The sequence below is a fragment of the Musa acuminata genome, chromosome BXJ3-9 (assembly GCF_036884655.1).
Source record: "Musa acuminata AAA Group cultivar baxijiao chromosome BXJ3-9, Cavendish_Baxijiao_AAA, whole genome shotgun sequence".
NCBI lineage: Eukaryota > Viridiplantae > Streptophyta > Magnoliopsida > Zingiberales > Musaceae > Musa > Musa acuminata.
This window is the reverse complement of record NC_088357.1, coordinates 43,610,034-43,628,644: the sequence shown is the minus strand read 5'-3', so window position 1 is coordinate 43,628,644 and position 18,611 is coordinate 43,610,034. Positions and strand designations below refer to the sequence as shown.

General features: G+C 44.3%; 2 protein-coding genes and 1 non-coding gene across 3 annotated transcripts; 2 read left to right on the top strand and 1 right to left on the bottom strand.

The window, feature by feature from the left end:
• Positions 1-8,580: 8,580 nt before the first annotated feature.
• On the top strand, positions 8,581-14,653 carry LOC135648628 (phosphomannomutase-like). The gene is made up of 12 exons (XM_065166490.1): positions 8,581-8,739; positions 8,833-9,032; positions 9,122-9,166; positions 9,267-9,333; positions 10,086-10,162; positions 11,643-11,678; positions 11,752-11,807; positions 11,900-11,999; positions 12,107-12,202; positions 12,363-12,452; positions 13,211-13,262; positions 14,426-14,653. The coding sequence occupies exons 2-12, from the start codon at positions 8,964-8,966 to the stop codon at positions 14,479-14,481; spliced, it is 744 nt and encodes a 247-aa protein (XP_065022562.1). The 5' UTR covers positions 8,581-8,739; positions 8,833-8,963; the 3' UTR covers positions 14,482-14,653.
• Positions 14,654-15,474: 821 nt separating this feature from the next.
• Positions 15,475-15,546, top strand: TRNAP-UGG (transfer RNA proline (anticodon UGG)). The gene has a single exon. It is a non-coding gene; the product is annotated as a tRNA-Pro (tRNA).
• A 101-nt stretch (positions 15,547-15,647) lies between these two features.
• LOC135648627 (WD repeat-containing protein RUP2-like) lies at positions 15,648-17,137 on the bottom strand. Its single transcript, XM_065166489.1, has one exon. It carries the CDS (start codon positions 16,992-16,994, stop codon positions 15,870-15,872), a length of 1,125 nt encoding a protein of 374 aa, XP_065022561.1. The 5' UTR covers positions 16,995-17,137; the 3' UTR covers positions 15,648-15,869.
• Positions 17,138-18,611: the final 1,474 nt, after the last annotated feature.

Sequence of the window (18,611 nt, the reverse complement as noted above, 5' to 3'; positions counted from 1 at the left end):
CCATCCTTTGTGATGGGGGGATCCCGGTCTTGATGCTAGATCACTACTGGCACCCGTTCAACAACTCGGACTTACCACGGGACCCTCGGCCGTGTCGCTCGAGGCGTTCCTCAGCCTGACTAAGCAAGTACAAGCGATGGTAGGGATGAAGCAGATGCTTGTCCTTGCTCATTCCCTAGATCATGTAGCTAGCAGCTCCCTCGATTGACCCGACCTAGCAGGGGCCGAGCATGGAGCAGGTCAGGATGGGAGAAGCCCGAGACCAAACGACGGACCCGAGAGGTCCACCCGAGCAGAGCATACCCGCACCTTGCCGAGTCACACTACCCCACTTCGAGCCTGACACCATATCATCCGACTCGACGGATGACTCGCTTAGGGCCCAATTGTCCTGGGTCAACCAATGTCTAGACGCGTTCTAGCGTAAGTTTCGAAAATCTAACGAAGGCAGCTCGGGCAGGTCCCCTTTCACTCAGGAAGTACAGGACAAGCTGGTACCTCTCGACTTCAGGCTGTCGACATTGGAGACATACGACGGTAGCTCCGATCCCACGGAGCACATCTCCGCATTCCGGGCTCAGATGGCCCTCTCTAGCACCTCCGATGCATTGATGTGCCAGGCATTTCCGACCACTCTAAGGGGATCGGCATGAGCATGGTTCAGCCAGCTATGCCAATCCTCGATCTCATCCTTCGACCAACTCACCGAGGAGTTTGAGCAGAACTTCCTCGCCAGCGCGCGACCTAGGCCTTCCATTGCCACCCTGCTTATGTTATCCCAGCACGAAGACGAGTCGCTCTCTCAGTTCGTGACATGCTTTGCCACTGAGATCTGGGGATTCCCGGACGCTCACCCCTCTCTTATCATGTAGGCGTTTCTGATGGGCTTGAAGCCTTCAAGGTTCTTCTGGTCACTAATCGAGAGGTCGCTAGTAGCCATCCCCGAGATGCTCCAGCGTGCCAACCAGTGCATCATCGCCGAAGCTCTGGTGGCAGGAAAGTGCATGAACAACAAGAGGCCAAGGGCGGGACAATCCCGGGGAACAACTTCAGTAGCCCCGGTGTGACCCCGACAGAGGCCCGACTGACAAGAGCTACTGCTCCTAAGGCCTTCGCCTCTCCTTTTGAGCACGTTCCATTGGGACTACGGCCACGACACAGAAGATTACCGTGACCTCTTGAATCAAAGCGAGGACTTCATCCGAAAGGGTCACCTCGAGCACTATCTCAAGGAATCCCGAGAAGCAACTCCACGTCCCAGGGGACCTATCAAAAGATGCCTTGTCATCCAAAATCTCCCGCCGAAAAGCCACTCGCGACAAGAAGTCCACAGGCTCTCTGGATCGGTTCCCGACCTGTGACCCACTGGCCTAGCTCTTGCCCGAGCCTCTCGAGATCAACTCCTGACCTATGGCTCGTTGACCCAGCTCTTGCCCGAGCCTCTCCAAATTAGCTCCTGACTTGCGGCTTGCTGGCCCAACTCTTGCCCAAGGATCTCTAGATCGGTTCTCGACTTGCGGCTCACTAGCCCAGCTCTTGCCCGAGCCTCTCTAGATCGGCTCCCGACTTGTGGCTCGTTGGCCCAGCTCTTGCTCGAGGCTCTCTAGATCGGTTCCCGACCTGCGGCTCGCTGGCCCAGCTCTTGCCCGAGCCTCTCTAAATCGGCTCCCGACTTACGGCTCGCTGACCTAGCTCTTGCTCGAGACTCACTAGATCGATTCCCGACCTGCGACCCGCATGCCCAGCTCTTGCCCGAAGCTCTCCAGATCAATTCCCGACCTACGGCTCGCTGGCCCAGCTCTTGCCCGAGCCTCTCCAGATCGGCTCCCGACCTGCGGCTCGCTGGCCCAGCTCTTGCTCGAGGCACACCAGATTGGTTCCCGACCTAAGGCCCGCTGGCCCAACTCTTGCCAGTGCCTCGCCTGATCATTTCCCGACCTATGCCTCGCCGGCCCAGATTCTTGCCTGGGTCACTCTAGATCGCTCCTGAATGGCGACCCATCAACAACCTAGGCACGATTCCTGCCCGGGTCACTCCAGATTGCTCCTGACTAGCGACCTGTCAGTAACCCAAGCACGATTTCTACCCAAGTCACTCTAGATCGCTCCTGACTAGCGACCCTGACCGGCGACCCGTAGCAACCCAAGCACGATTCCTGCCCGGGTCGCTCCAGATCTCTCCTGATTGGCGATCCGTTAGTAACCCAAGTATGATTCCTGCCTGGGTCACTCAAGATCGCTTTTGACTGGCAACCCGTCACCAACCCAAGCACGATTCCTGCTTGGGTCACTCCAGATCGCTCCTGACTAGCGACCCATCACCAACCAAAAGCACGATTCCTACCCAGGTCACTCTAGATCGCTTCTGACTAGCGACCCATCACCAACCCAAGCATGATTCCTGCCCGGGTCGCTCCAGATCACTCCTGACTGGTGACCCGTTAGCAACCCAAGCATGATTCCTGCCCGGGTCACTCCAAATCACTTCTGACTAACGATCCATCAGCAACCCAAGCTCGATCCTTCCCCGGGTCGCTCCACATCGCTCTCGACTGGCAACCCATCAACTCCTCCTCGGGTCGCTCCAGATTGCTCCTTACTGACCTGCCAAACTCAATTCGGAGCCAAGCTCACAACTCGATCCCCAGATTCAATTCGGAGCTGAGCTCACAACTCGGTCCCCAGATTCAATTCGGAGCCGAGCTCACAACTCGGTCCCCAGATTCAATTCGGAGTCGAGCTCACAACTCGGTCCCTAGATTCAATTCGGAGCCGAGCTCACAACTCGGTCCCCAGATTCAATTCGGAGTCGAGCTCACAACTTGGTCCCTAGATTCAATTCGGAGCCGAGCTCACAACTCGGTCCCCAGACTCAATTCGGAGCCAAACTCACAATTCGATCCCTAGATTCAATTCAGAGCCGAGCTCATAACTTAGTCCCTAGATTTAATTCAGAGCCAAGCTCACAACTCAGTCCCCAGACTCAATTCGGAGCCGAGCTCACAACTTGGTCCCCAGACTCAATTCGGAGCCGAGCTCACAATTCGATCCCTAGATTCAATTCGGAGCCAAGCTCACAACTCGATCCCTAGACTCAATTTGGAGCTGAGCTCACAACTCGGTCCCCAGACTCAATTCGAAGCCGAGCTCACAACTCGGTCCCTAGATTCAATTCAGAGCCGAGCTTACAACTCAGTCCCCAGACTCGATACAAAGCCGAAGCCACCCACTCGGCCAAATCCAGCATCCGAGCCACGCACATCAGCCATCCAACTCCCGAGTCACATCTCGGCCAAATCCAGCGTCCGAGCAACAACCTTGGCCATCCAACACCCGAGTCGCATCTCGACCAAATCCAGCGTCCGAGCCACGCACATTGGCCATCCAATGCCCAAGTCGCATCTCGGCCAAATCCAGCGTCCGAGCCACGCACATTGGCCATCCAATGCCCAAGTCGCATCTCGGCCAAATCCAGCATCCGAGCCACGCACCTCGGCCATCCAACGCCCAAGTCGCCACTCGACCAAATCTAATGTCCGAGCCACACACATCGGCCATCCAATGCCCGAGTCACATCTCGGCCAAATCCAACGTCCGAGCCACGCATCTCGGCCAATCCAATGCCCAAGCCTCATCTTAGCTAATCCAACGCCTGAGTCGCATTTTGGCCAAATCTAGCGTCTGAGCCACGCATCTCGGCCAATCCAATGCCTAAGCCGTATCTCGGCTAATCCAACGCCAAGCCATGCACACCGGCCATCTAACACCTGAGCCACACATCTCGGCCAATCCAACGCCCAAGCCACGCCTCAGCGCACCTCGACCAATCTAACGCCTAAGCCACACCTCAGTCGCATCTCGGTAGCCGTAACTCTGAGCCATGCCAAACCCGTTATCCAACCTATGACATGTTAGTTTCGCTTCGTCAGTTTCGACACATTGGTTTCGACACGTCGGTTTCGTCGCATCGGTGTCGACATGTCGGTTTCATCGTGTCGGTGTCGACACGTCAGTTTTGCCTCATCAGACCCCTGCCGCCTGATTAGCAGAGTCAATCTTGCCAGAATCACAGGGCACTGCCCCTCTAAAATGCCCCCCGACGAGTCAATCCAGCCTCGCCACGCAGGTCTCGCCTCACCGGTTACGACGCTTCGGTTTCGCCTTGACAGGCCCCTATCGTTCGACCAGCATGGTTAGTCCTACCTGAATCATGGGGCACCGCCCCTCTAAAATACCCTCGACGAGTCAATCCAACCTCGCTGCGCAGGTCTCGCCTCATCGGTTATTTTTTTTTGGTTGCCATTGCTAATATTATTCTAATTGTATAAATTCTAACAATCAGAGCAAAAATTTCTGAAAAGTCGATACTTGGAATTTAAGTATATCCTTTGGCAATTTCTTTTGAAATGAGCCATCAACATTAAATTTTGACATGTTCACTTAATTAAGTCTAATTGCTTCTTTTCCTAAGGACAAATTTATTCGGTTCCAAGTCTTGTTTTTTTAATAGCTTGTAATTTATTATTCATTACTTGTACTTGTTCTTCCTTGTAAGCTGTAACTTTAAAACAAGTATATTCCAAAACATAATATACAAAATCATTAGATTGATGTATCTCTAAAAAACTATAAAATTTTCTTAGATGTATTATATTCCTTTCAGACTTCTTCTTTTATAACTATTGAAATTTCTAATTGCTTTAGAGTCTCAAACTTTTTTCTCCCACAACGTCTTGTATTCAAGCAAGATTGTACCTAATTATTTGAACACCATGACCAAGAAGCAAAACTTGTACTGAGATAATATTGCAGCGATTACATCACATTGAGAACCACAAGACACAAGAACACAATTCTTTGTAGTATTTTTTGCCACCAGAAAACTGCATCACATTATGAGCCACACTGCAGCAGAACAAGAAATCTCCGAGTTCTATAGAAACACAACAAGAACAGGATCCCAAGATCAAGAACTGCCCTCTAGAGAGAGATAGAGAGAGAGACGCGCAGTATTGAAGTGCACATGACACCGCCACCCTCACAGCGACCGGCCGCCACCAGATGGGCCGCTCCTTTCCTCTCTGCGATCACTGCAGGAACCGCCCGCCAAGTTGGCGCTTAAACTTCCATGCCAGATGCTTCATATCGAAGCTGTAATCATAGAAGATCACCTCCAGAGCCTCCGAAAGATAACTGATATGCTCCATTGCCTCCTCGCTTTTGTCTCCGTCCACCAATCTTTGCAGCTCGTCGATCAGCCCCTCTGCATATGGCATATCAATGAGTAGTTGAGACGTGACACGCTTCAGTGAAGACGAGCAGTCGAGCTTCATCTTTTCCATTTGGTCTGGGTCGATCCAAACCACACCGGAGTCCATGAAATTGACAAACTCGAAGCTTTGTTCTCCTTCCCGGAGAGGCACCGAGAATGTTTCTTGAGAGGATGGTGTCTCTTGGGTTGGACGAGTGGAGGAGAGGCGCGGGGTGACGGATTGACCGGGGAGCTCCGAGGTCGCTGCCGGAGGACCGCCGCGCGGGGATTGGACTGCCCTGCTGCAGGGGCAGAGATGCTTCCTGGCCTCGATGAGGCGAGCGCGGTTCTTCTTGGGCGCCATGCGATCGCCAAGACAGAGAATTGTCCGGTAACAATTCTTTGACGAATATTTATTACAGAGAATTGTATGGTAACAAATTGATATTTTTGATCCATAAGTTCATAATTTCCTGACTTGTCGGCCGTTTACATGTAATTTTAATTGATCGACCCAATCTTAAGCTAACCGAGCCCGAGCCAACTCAATTCGCCCCAATTATCTCTGTCCGCGTGCGATCGCTTCAGTGTCACAGATTGGATCGGTTCTGTTCTTCCTGTGGTTTAGCCCTTTCTTATTGGATAGTGGCTCTTCTATTCTAGTTAATGTCACGTCCGACGAGTTATTTATTCTACCCATTATTTTGATGTAAAATAAAACAAGGACATTGTTATTGTTATTGGTAATCCCTTTCTGAATATAATTATTTTAAAATTTAATAATATATAATTTTAATTAATATAACTCCTCAATTATCAATTCAGCATCATGATGAAGACTTCATGTGGGGTAGGGCTGAGCTTGCGAAGAGTGCCTTTGCGGACGAAGGTGATTGAGCCTCTCGGTGGGTCATTACGAAGGCAACGTGGATTTCATGACGAGGCCCTATTATAGTTGAGAGGTATTGTAACATAGTTTGAAATGATGAAGATGATAAGAAATGACGAGGGACAAAGAGCATCATGACGAGACAGAGGTAACGATCGATAGGACATAGGTTAGGATTAATTTTATTTTTTTAAATAAAATATCATATTTTATAACATAAAATATGCTTTACAAAAAAATAAAAATTAATTTTTTTTGAATTTGCTATATATATATATGCCATATTTCTTATCTAAATTATAATAATACCATGGCACATATTTGATTGAGGTTAGTTACTAAATTCGTTTGGAAGTTATAAACATGTTTCGATATGATAAGACCCTTAGGTATAATAAAAGGAGAGAGAGAAAAAATATGATCGAGAGGATTATCGTCCTTGATAAGAAATCGACCTCCTAGAGTTTATCAAAAGATTAAAATAATATTTTATTGATGAAAAAAAATAGATTCATCCCTATTTATTTATAGAGTTTCATCCGGAATCTATTAGGATTTAGATTCTTAATAATTAATTAAATATCAAATAAATCTCTATCTGACTTTTACTCAATAAAATATTATTCAAAGCTTATAAAATAAAGAAATATCAACAAAGCACCCAAACAATTCTCAAAACTTTGGATCCAAATGAACACATCTAATGCGTTGCCTCAATCTTATGAACACAACAAGAACGCCACCACTATGCACTGTAACAGAATACCCAAGATCAATAACGCTTGCACCTGACAAGAAGAAGTGCAGATCCCAAGAGAGGATATATCAAGGGCACATAACAAGAACAGAAACCCAGTAAATCATTTGTCAGCCAAGCCACTGAATCAAGAAACAATCGTGAGAGAGGAAGAGTGAGGATTCAAGTGCTCGTTGCACCACCAGCCTCACGAGACATGGCTCTCTTCTTCCCTGAATCGGCTCTGAATCTCCCAGGCCAGCTGCTTCATCTTGTTGCTGTAACCAAAGAAGAGCATCTCCAGATCGCCAAAGATACCAACGATCATGGCAATTGACTTCTCGTCTTTACCCGCATCCGCCAACATCTCGAGCGTTTCGATCGCCGTGGTTGTAGTCGCGAGACCAACACGTAAAAGGTCGATGTTGCGCTTCAGCAGAGTCCGGGTATCCAGATTCCTTTCGTCTATGACTTCTACACCAGCCGAGGCATCATCCACCGAGACGGAGGTTGCAACCCCAGGAGCAGCGGAGGCGGGCTGCGCCTTGGCCTTGGATCCTCTGCCAAGTTTCGTCTTCTTGGGAGCCATGGAGGCCCGAGAAAAAGACTTGGCGTCCACAGAGAGAGAGAGATTAGGAATCACTAATGTATTCATAATTTCGTAATGTTTAAGGGTTTATATGCAAAAATGAAGTTGATTCGACCCGATCTGAAACTAACTGAACCGAATACCCAACTGTGTCTGACCCTGTCATGACTCGGGTCGGATCTTTATTTCGTCCCCCGGCTTGGGTTAACAGCTGGCCCATCCGGTACCCAGGGGTGGGCCATAACCGTACACCTCCCTCCAGCCAATCACATGGCAGGGGTAAGCGGCGGGTGAACCTTCCAATTAAAAAACCTTCCAATTGGATCCCCACCCGGCCCACTTAAATTTGCTCGCTTCAGTGTCTAATTACATGTTTATGTTTCCCCACGTACTTGCCTCGACTGCGACGAGCACAACCGCGCATAACTCCTCCTGAACTGTCACCGCATCATCACGCGCCTCGAGTCCGCCACCAGGAAGAATGGCGGTGCCATCAACCTCCTCCCCCCCACTTCTCTTGATCTCTCGTCCGCAATCCCTGACAAGGCCAAGCTGCTAGCCGATTCCATGGCCTGGGCCGAGTTCCAGGCCTTCGCCGCCGCCAAGGAGGAAATCCTGTGAAAGGAGGAGTCGGTCATCCAGGAGCACAAGTCCGACCGATCCTGCGCAAACGGTCTGCTAGCTCTCATCACGGATGCCATGGGGATCCCCATGAACCGTACCGCTCTTAAGGAGTCCGAGGAGTTCAAGGAGGAGGTGGCGGAGGCCAAGCTGCGAAAGAACCTCGCGGAGGCGATTCAGATCGATCAGATCATCGCCGTGCTCGCTAGGGCGGACGCCACCTCGTCATTCAAGGAGAAGGACTGCTGACCGCTTCACTTAACGAATGGGTCAGCGGTCAGCGTGGACTTTGCCGCGCAGGGACATTCAAAATCAACTGCCCAATTTATGGGTGAAATGATATATTTACCCTTCACTTAATCACCAGCAGATGATATTATCTGCAAGAATTCCGTTAAAAAAAAAGACGGTATCATTAAAAATTGAGTAAATTATAGTATTTTCGAATCTATTGGATCTCAATTTAAAATTCAAAAGTCCAGGACGAGGCGAAATATGTAATTGGCTCTGGCTTCGGCGTATCGCCGGCGTTTCCGTGGGCCGCTTGTCGCCAACGCGTCCTCTGCTCTCGCCGTGGCCGACCGCAGTACAAGTCGCGCTGCTCCTCTCGCTCTTCTTCTCCCTCCGCGTTCCGCTGCCAGATCTTGCTTCACGTGAATCACCTTCCCTAGTTTCTTATTCATAATCGTTTTCTCTAGATTCGAACCGATCTCAACCTGCTTCTTCTTCTACTAATGCTTCTCCAGATCTTGGCGCCAAATCCCACGAGGGTCAGCGGTTCCGCGCTCGTGCCAGATCGGTCCGAGATCCCATTATTCTTTGTCGTGATCAAATCGTGATATTGGGAGATCCATCGTTCCAGAAATCAATTGGGAGCATGGCTGCGAGGAAACCCGGCGTCATCGCGCTGTTCGACGTCGATGGAACGCTCACCGCCCCGCGGAAGGTTTTCCGACTCGGCTTTCGTGGCCTTGAGATCTTCCTTTCCTGTGGAATTGACTCTTGCTTTCTCTTGGTGGTGATTTCTTTTGTTAGCTGATCACGCCGCAAATGCTGGAGTTCATGCGGGAACTCAGGGAGGTAATCAAATCCAGATTTTTATTGTGTGGCATATAGTGTGATAAGCTAATCATGCATAGAGAACGTCAGTCTTGTTGATGCGTTTGCATTGCTTGGGCAGGTTGTAACTGTAGGTGTTGTTGGAGGATCGGACCTTGTTAAGATAACAGAGCAACTTGGAAAAACAGGTCTACTCAATCTTTAGATAATATGTGCACCTTTTACTGGTGCATATTGGCATATACTTCCAACTATTCATCACCACAGTGTTTGCTTTTTTTCCCTTTTGCTACTCCGATAATTCTTCTAAGCTAATACTAAAGATCTGGTCGTGCTTTTTGCTTATTAGGAAAACTGGACTATCAAATAACCATCATAACAATATCTAGATTTATATCAAAAAAGTACAAATCTAATTTATTTTTCTTCTTCTATAACTATATCCAAAAATTGAATTACATATAACTGTAGGATTAAAATGGATTTTAAGAATAAAATTGTCATGTATTTCAACAGAAACATGGCCTACCAACTAATGCAAAAATGAAATGCATTTGAACTGTTAGAGCTTCTCCCAGTCTACTGTCTTTTCTTTGCTACTAACAAAAAGTTAAAGCGCCTACAGCAACTGTTCTCCATGAGGTAGTCGCTGCTTGAATGATGAATAAGATCAATGTGTATCTCTTCTTCTTGGTAGGGCTAAAACCTCTAGAGATACCTATTATCCTTAGACTTACCCAATTAAGCACTGAGTTCAAAAATCAGATTTTTTATTGACTTAAAAATGGGGATATATATTAATCTCTTTTGAATTGATGATGAAATTTGATTCTACTTTTCGTGAATTTCTTTGTGGCTAAGACCACATGACTGCCCTATATGTCTTCTAAATATTCTTTATGAATGAGGTGCGCACCTTGTGATCATCCTTTCTATGCAGTTATACACGACTATGATTATGTATTCTCAGAAAATGGCCTTCTTGCTCACAAAAATGGGGAACTAATTGGTCGACAGGTAATTGCAACTTCTATGCTGTATTTTATTTGCATGGATAAGTTACAGAGAAGTTCTTTTTTTTTGTGATTAAGATCTCAGGAGAACAAAATCTTGATATGATTAATTGTAGGAAAATTGACTTCTTGTTAAAAAAGGGGGAACTAAAATGGAAGGCAGATAATTGCATCTGCAAATTGTAGTTTCTTAGCTTGGATAAGTTACAAATTAATGTTTGTTGTGATTAAGATCTCATAATAAATAAATCTTGATAAATAGAAGCAATCATTTCACCTTTTTTTGTATCCTCATCTTTGAAATGGACTTTTTATAGTGTTAGAAACTTCATTATTATTTTTTATATTTTAATAAATAACTGAGACAATAATAAACCCTTTGGAGTGCATACAAGCTATCAGCTTTATTTCTTATTTCTGCAGAAGTTGTAATTTCTTACATTATCCAAGTCTGCCAATATGTCCTTGATTGGCCTTCCTATGAAATTTCTCAATTTTTACTAAGCAAAGTCATGATGTCTAGTTTTCAGACTCATATTAGCAAAAAGTCCAAGGATACTTTTACATTTAGAGATGTCACTCATACTGCATATTAAGAGTAACCAAGGGATTGTCTGATATTGAACCAATTAATTTTAGAAAAGCAGAATGGGAAAATTCATGACACTATACTTGGCATATCTAATTTTTGGTTACCTCATTGTAGCTTGTGATCACATTGTCTCATGATGAAATGATAGCATATCTCATATTTCTGAAGGTTATTTTTCAAAATTTAACAGTGGAGAGCAGTTCACCTGGTGCTGTCTTAATTGGTATTTAAATTAATGACATAAACCATAAATGACATGAAATTATTGAAATTGGCATGTGAACTTGATTGGATTGAATTTTGGTCCTAATGAAAAATGTCTTTTTCCCATCAATTGACAGTGTGATTGATCTAAATTGAAACAATATGTTTTTTTCCCTTTAGTTGATTATTCTTCTTATTTGTATGCAATTATGAATTTGATCTCATTCAGATGAGAATTACAAATGAATCCTTATGTTTTCTTCTGTAGCATTTTGGAAATGTAGATTGTCCAAGCTTTGATATTCAATCATAAACTAGAGAATCTCCAGGAATATTTTTATCCAAATTTTTTTTGTTGTCAAGCATGAATCATAGTCGTGATCCCCCAAAACATAGAGGATTAGTAATTTGAGTAATGTTATCATCTACGAAATTTGGATTTGACTGTAATAATGGTAAGGAATAGTGCCCAATTTAGACTATTATTAGTATTGAATTACTTCAAGGCTGGGAATTGGAACTTTAAGTGCTGCAACTATGGTTGTGATTAGCTATCCTTATGTTTGCAAAAATTTCCCAACCAAATGTAAATGTCTATGGCTTTGATAGTTTGGTTTTATCTACTAGATTAATTTTTCCCCTTTCCTCGGATAATTGAGATTCAAAAAATACTCTTTGATGTGTACAGAGTTTGAAGTCATTTCTTGGTGAAGATAAACTAAAGGTGAGATGTATAATTTTGCATCTACATTTCCTAAAGCATTTTGAGAAGAGCTTAAATTGAATTGTGTATGCAGGAATTCATCAATTTTACCCTCCATTACATTGCCGACTTGGATATCCCAATAAAAAGGTTTTTTAGAATCTCTTTCCTTCTAGAGATTAATAAAAAAAAAAGATTATCTGGCATAATCTCAAAGCTCTTGGTTATTCCTTGGTGGTTAGGGGGACATTTATTGAGTTCCGTAGTGGAATGCTTAATGTCTCTCCAATAGGGCGGAATTGCAGCCAAGAAGAGCGCTATGAATTTGAAAAATATGATAAGGCATGTAGTTGTTTTGGTAAAACTAATCATGATGCTTGATATTTTGGTTATAGACTTGGTCAGTACCTCTTCAAATTGTTGACGTTGTATGATATATTGTCTCTTAGGTTCACAACATACGGCCAAAGATGGTCTCTGTGCTACGTGAAAAGTTTGCACATATGGATCTGACTTTTTCAATTGGTGGACAAATAAGTTTTGATGTTAGTTCTTATATATATATATATATATATATATATATATATATATATATATATATATATATATATATATATATATATATATGTATAATTTTACAAGTACATAAAAAAATTTGATTTCAAGATAACATCTGGTTATGCTGCTGTGAACTTCTTGTTGCAGGTTTTCCCACGAGGCTGGGACAAGACTTACAGTTTAAAATACCTTGGTGAATTTCAAGAAATCCACTTTTTTGGTGACAAAACCTACAAGGTAGTCTCTAAAGAATTTTCTTCTTGGATGATGCTTGACCATGTCAAATTGGGAAAACTACATTCAATCGAAGTCTATGGGTTGTATAGGATAGCTGCTATTAGACACTCTAGCTGAAGTAGATGCAGATGACTTTTTCTACTCTCCACTCAACTCATTAACTCTTCTGTATGGAAGCTTTTCAATTCATATGTGCAATCTGCTCACGAACTCCAGTTAACTTGATTTTGGGTTAATGAAGTACTTATTGATCAGAAAGCACTTTTGATCTAAATGTGACTAGCGTGCAAGAATTGACAATGAAGATGTTAACAGTTAATGCTTAGTGTTTGTATCATCGATAGTTACGTGAATTCACCTGCATGTTTATGTTGGAAGAGGCTCTATTTTCTTAAGAGATGGAATTGATACTTTCAAAAATCAGTTTGATGTATAAATGAAAATTTAGCAGCTCTACTACTAGGTTTTGAATAGAGCACATTTGTTGATTTATCACATGATGATTTGGTACATGTTGATGAATTATTGTAAAACGCCTTTAGCAATTTTGATGAGTCTGTCTAAAATTGTTTCTTTGCACATTGATCTTCTTAAGTTTCTTTCATGTAGTTTTTAGGCAGATTAGCTCCCCATCTTATAAATGGAATTCTAATTTTTTGTTCTGTGCTCAAACCTAGCCTTGCTAAATTAAAAATTTCAGATACTTTTAGAGTGGTTTTGTCTTCATGTAACTAGTGTGCTGCTTCTTTTATGTGCAGGGGGGGAATGACTATGAAATTTATGAATCGGAACGAACTGTTGGTCATACAGGTATGCTTTATGATATGGTTTTAATCCCTATAGTATGCTTTGACTTTGTAAATGACTCGAATTGGTAAAATGACTCATTTATATTCTCATGAGATCTGAGGTGTTTGACATTATTATCAAAGCATGTGATGGAGACTTATCCAAGAAAGCTTCAACATTATTTTTCTTTTGAGAACCTAAAGTTGTAATACACCTGTAACTTTTGACAAGTAAAATTAAGATCGTAGTTCTGATCAAGGACCTTCAACTACTTAGTCATCATTTTGTGGATTGGTTGGAATAAATTATGGAGGATATCCTTTAAACTGCTCAGTTCTGTTTAGCTTAAAGAGCAATATGTCAAGGGAGTATATAACTTTTTGAGAAATGTAAATGTCCAGCTTGGCACTTCTAATTGTCATTCTATGGTCTCTTAATAAGGGTTTCTAAACTACATGTACCTGATTTCTTAAACAAAATTCTTACAAGTGATGTAATTTACCAACTCTGATTTAATTTAAATGTGACACTCTTGCATGTTCCAATAGAGAACAAGATGAATTGTCTAAGATGGTAGTAAAAAGATGGCTATAAATACTATGGCTAGACAAGGTGAGACAATTATTACTATGATATGAGGAAATTAGGGGGAGATATGAGAAAATTTTACCAGAAACAATATAACGAGATATGAATGTTTTTGTTTTACTAGAGATATTGTCTCGTATAAAGCTTAATGTCACAAAAAATCCATGTAGTGAACCCTAATTAGTTGAGACATAACATCTTCCTTAATTGTACTATTTCGAGTTTCAATCCAATTTTCCTTTATCTTCTCTGTGGTTGTCCTTGGCTTGGTAGTATGATGTTTGTTTTAGAAATGTAAAACATCCAACTTGTGACCAAGTGGGACTTCTATGTTGTCACTGTATTCACATAAAATTTATTTGCTTGAACAACAATTTTATTTGTAAAATCATAGCTTCTGAACCCTGTTCCATGTAACTTTCCCTCTCTTATAAATCCTAAGTCAAATGTCCATCCTTTTCTCGGCTGCAGTTTTCCTCAGTTTGGTAGGATAAGGTTGATTATTATTGGCTACTTTAGTCTTTCTTCTACCACTTCTACAAAATATTGTCTTGTTTGTACATTCTACTGATTATTATTGTTCACCTTCTGCACAGTAACAAGTCCAGATGATACAGCAGCACAGTGCAGATCTCTCTTTCTGGGAAATTAATCGATGAGCTTATAGCAAGAAGTTTCATATTGTTCAATTTAATATTGTATTCAATGAGCTTATGGCAACAAAGTTTTAACCATTTCAACGACTGTATTTGTATTTCCATCTATGAGGATAATTATTGTGTACCAAATAAAGCCTTCAAAATAAATAAAGTATGACCTTCAGATGTTGCTTGTAAACTGGTGATTGTTCTTTCATAGTTCTTTTTGGGATTGTACTGACTGAACTGCTCACTATAAATAGATATAGCAAAAGGCTAGATTGTGGAAGTGGCAAGAATCAATGATTAGCTTCTTGAACATTTAGCAAGTGTGAATAGGCAAGATTAACTGTGATGGAATGCCATCTGAAAAGACAAATCCATGGCTTGTAAATATCTTGGGAGGATACTGAATGACATACAGTTTTTTCCAAGAATGTTCATAAAGGAGACTTAAACTGAAAACAGGTCAACATTTTTACAACTTATTGTGCAACAGTAAACAGATTGTCACCTACTTGTGTGATGAACATAATGTTCACTGTCCTTGACTTGGCATTGTTTGTAGTGCACATCTCAGTTCTTATCAATTGCATGTATAGTGCATCCCAAGTGGATACCAGTTTTTGTTATAATGGTAGCAACAACTAAATCATATACCAAAATTACCCATTAATTTGTTGTCTAACCTTAGTTGTATTGCCTCTTGAAGGTGACCAAGCACTAGGGAAACAGAAAGAAACATCTTGAGTTCAAACTTTTAGTGGCAGTCATAACCATGGAGTTGCTTTGATGGAACAAAGAACAAGAAATTTGCTGGCCACTACACAGATCCATTTGGAAAACAGGTAAAACAACTTATCTGCATCACATTGACTAAACTTGGAGGTGTAGAGTGTTTGTACTCTCTATAATTTAAGGTGCACTTTCACAGAATAATGGAGACTTTGTACTTATACAGTAAAATTAAGAATATAATATATTTATGTGAGCCCTTAACCGTCCAAGGGCGTTTGGTCTAGTGGTATGATTCTCGCTTTGGGTGCGAGAGGTCGCGAGTTCGATTCTCGCAACGCCCCTAATTTCCGTTTTTAGTTACTTCTTTTCTTTTTCCATCTTTTCTCCTTTATTTTCTGGAATTCTTTACATAAATAACCTCAATGTGTGAGAGAGAGAGAGAGACAGATCAAATATATCTTATTGCTCAATGTAATGTAGCCAGAAACAGAAGAAATCCTATCAATTTGGATCATCAATCCTCTCCATTGTGCTCACAGTATGATAGTAATGCTTAAATAGAAAATCTTTTGTTTTATATGTTGTATGAGCTATGAAATGAACTTGCTAACATCAAAACATCAAAGAAGTGAAAGAAGAATTACCACTGGTATTGGGGTTTGTATCAGTCAGATCCCGTCATCTTCCTCCCAACGAACACCTGCAACACCCCATCCGATCCACCTGCAGCGAGCGCGCCCTCGCCGTCCCCTGCCGCCGATTGCCTCCAGCTCGCCACCCCGACGAACCCGTCGCGGCTCTGCCCCTCCTCCCCTCGGTTCCCGAAGCCCTGCACCCATATTGGCTCCCCCCACCGGAGGTCGTACACGAACACCTCGTTGCTCTCCGACCCGCTCCCGATGAGCCCCGCGCCGCGCCACACCGACATGCCGATGAAGTTACGCGAGTTGGCGTGGCCGCGGTACGCCCGGACTTGCCTCCCCTCCGCCCAGTCCCACAGTCGGTGGGAGCCGTCAATCCCCGACGTGACCACCCGCCGCCCTCCCGGCGCGAACCGCACGTACGTCACCGTCCGCCCATGCCCACTGAGCGCCGCCACTGGCCCTGCAGAGACCGCCCGCAGATCGAACACGTACGCGTGCCGGTCGGCGCTCCCCACCCCGACCCACGGCCCGCCCTCCGGGTCGAATTCCACGCTGCAGACCGCTCCGTCGGCGCGTGCGACCGCCGTGCATCCGCCGTCGGCGCACCTCGAGTCCCATAGCTGCACGGTGCCGTCGTCGGACCCCGAAGCGCCGAGGGCCCCGTCAACGGAGTAGTCCACGCACCAGACGCGGCGCCCGGCATGCTCGTCACGCTCGAACACGGGGAAGCCCCGCTCCACGTCGTACTCGGTGACCACGCCGTCGTAGTCGCCGGAACAAATGATGCGGCCACTAGAGTCGGGCCGCCACCGCAGGCTGCTGAGCTTGGCCGGCGTGCAGATACACAGCCGACAGGCAGTCGAGTGGTCGGAGAAGGTGGGGCTCGGACCGCGCTCTTCCGGCAGCAAGCTGCGGAGGCCGTATATCCTGATCTTTCTAGCGATGCCGCCTGCGGCGAGGAGGCGGTCGGTGGGGTCGAACTCGACGGTGCCGATGGCGTCGGAGATGGCTCCGGTGGCCGCCGGGGAGACAGCAGCCGAGAGACGGAAGTTCCATTTGCACCGAGCTCTCTCTTCATGCGCAGCTTGCTGTTGCTGTTCCGACGGCTCCTGTGGCGGACCGGAGACTGCTGGGGAATGGTTCATTGCCCATTCATAGAGGAATGGTGACCGCTGATGCTACTGAAACGATTGGTGTGCAAGTTGAAGGGGTTGAGGGCCAATGACAAGTGGGGGATACTGGTGGGAGATTTCTGACTCCGTGGATCCGTCCTGGGTTGTATGCCTTATTCAGGATTCTTGGATGTTTTTAGAGGATATAATCCTTGTGGGGAATGGTCAATGTTAGCACGTTTGAAGGATTCTGGTGAGGTAAATGATAGATTGACATGGGAGTGTTTACTTACGTCCTGAGATCAATGTTGCAGTCAATGGCCTCGTCGAGAAAAAGTCAAACAGTGGAAGCCGTTTGCCAAAGCTTCGAGCTTTGTTGGATGGTTGATTCTGTGGTCTGAAAGCAGCAACATCAGTGTCTCGAGCACTGCATGGAGCTTTGACAGGTGAACAAATGTTGCAACCAAAGGCCACAAATCTGCCTTCTCATGTGGAGCTATCACCAACTTGGCCACACAAAGGAGATGGGTGGACACTGGTGTTCCAACATTCCACCATGAGAGAGAGAGAGAGAGACACACACACACAGAGGTTTCAGACAGTATCATCACAGTAGCAGCAGTTCATTCACAGATGGTGTCTTGGCACCAATAATTTTCACAAACATTTAATTAAATTATTTACTCTATAGATATAATATCTTCAAACTGAAGTGATTTACTATCTGTGAAGATTCAAACAAGATATAATTTATGTTGGGTTTAGCTAGTAATTTTTCAGATGATTGAATGATAAGTAACTTGAAGGAGAAAGAAATTATAATTGTCAATTTCTCTAATAAGTATAGAAGGTTGGAAAGTTTCTTTTTCATGGTAGATTGAAAAAGAAGTTATTTACTTTTACATCTTGTGTTTACTAATTTGAATTTATAGATAGATCTCTTGTTGTCTCACTCTTATTTTCTTACAGAAACCAGAAAAAGAACAAAGTAGAGACATTACCTAAATATGCACAGATAACAAAAGCAACAAGATAAGATTGAGTTGATTATGAGAAGCAACGTAAAGGAACACTTTTCGAGGGTTCTTTTTCTTCTTCTTTCTTCTATTCATATTCATATTTATGGTGTGTGGGATCAGGTGGATTTGATTGCTGTGGGGTGGTGGCGGCTCCTCCTCTGGGCTGCTTCTTTGGTTGTGCGTCTGCTGTAACGTGGGAGAACGCAGACCTGTCACACGTCTTGTTCTTATCCACAACCATTTCCAGCCGTTCTTCTTCTTCTTCCGACTTGGATGGCGACGAAGGGCAGCTGCATTGATCTCTCGGCGAGCTCTTTTCCCTCGGTCACACCTCTTTCTTCTTCTTCTTCTTTCCTTGTCCAAATTGGATCACCTTGAAGGACGTTAAAGACAGCTGCATTAATCTCTCAGCAAACTCTTTTTTCCTTGTCCAACTTGGACCGTGCACACTGAAAGATGTCGGACGCGTCTATGTGATTGTGAGTTATATGGGAGTCCATTTCTCAGCTTTGATAGCTTTGAAAGGTGCCGGAGAAGAAGAAGGATAGTTTGGTGAGCCTGTCACTTTCTCCATGAACCGAAGCGAGCTCTCATACGCGGCCACTCATCTGCCTCTATGTTCTTGGAGCTC

What these genes read in the sequence shown, in the direction of transcription:
- LOC135648628 (XM_065166490.1), top strand. Translation starts at nt 8,964, where the DNA reads ATGGCTGCGAGGAAACCCGGCGTCATCGCGCTGTTCGACGTCGATGGA. An exon ending in GGGAACTAATTGGTCGACAG is followed by an intron (nt 10,163 to 11,642) that starts GTAATTGCAACT and finishes TGATGTGTACAG; the next exon opens with AGTTTGAAGTCATTTCTTGG. An exon ending in ACGAACTGTTGGTCATACAG is followed by an intron (nt 13,263 to 14,425) that starts GTATGCTTTATG and finishes CCTTCTGCACAG; the next exon opens with TAACAAGTCCAGATGATACA.
- LOC135648627 (XM_065166489.1), bottom strand. Translation starts at nt 16,994, where the DNA reads ATGAACCATTCCCCAGCAGTCTCCGGTCCGCCACAGGAGCCGTCGGAA.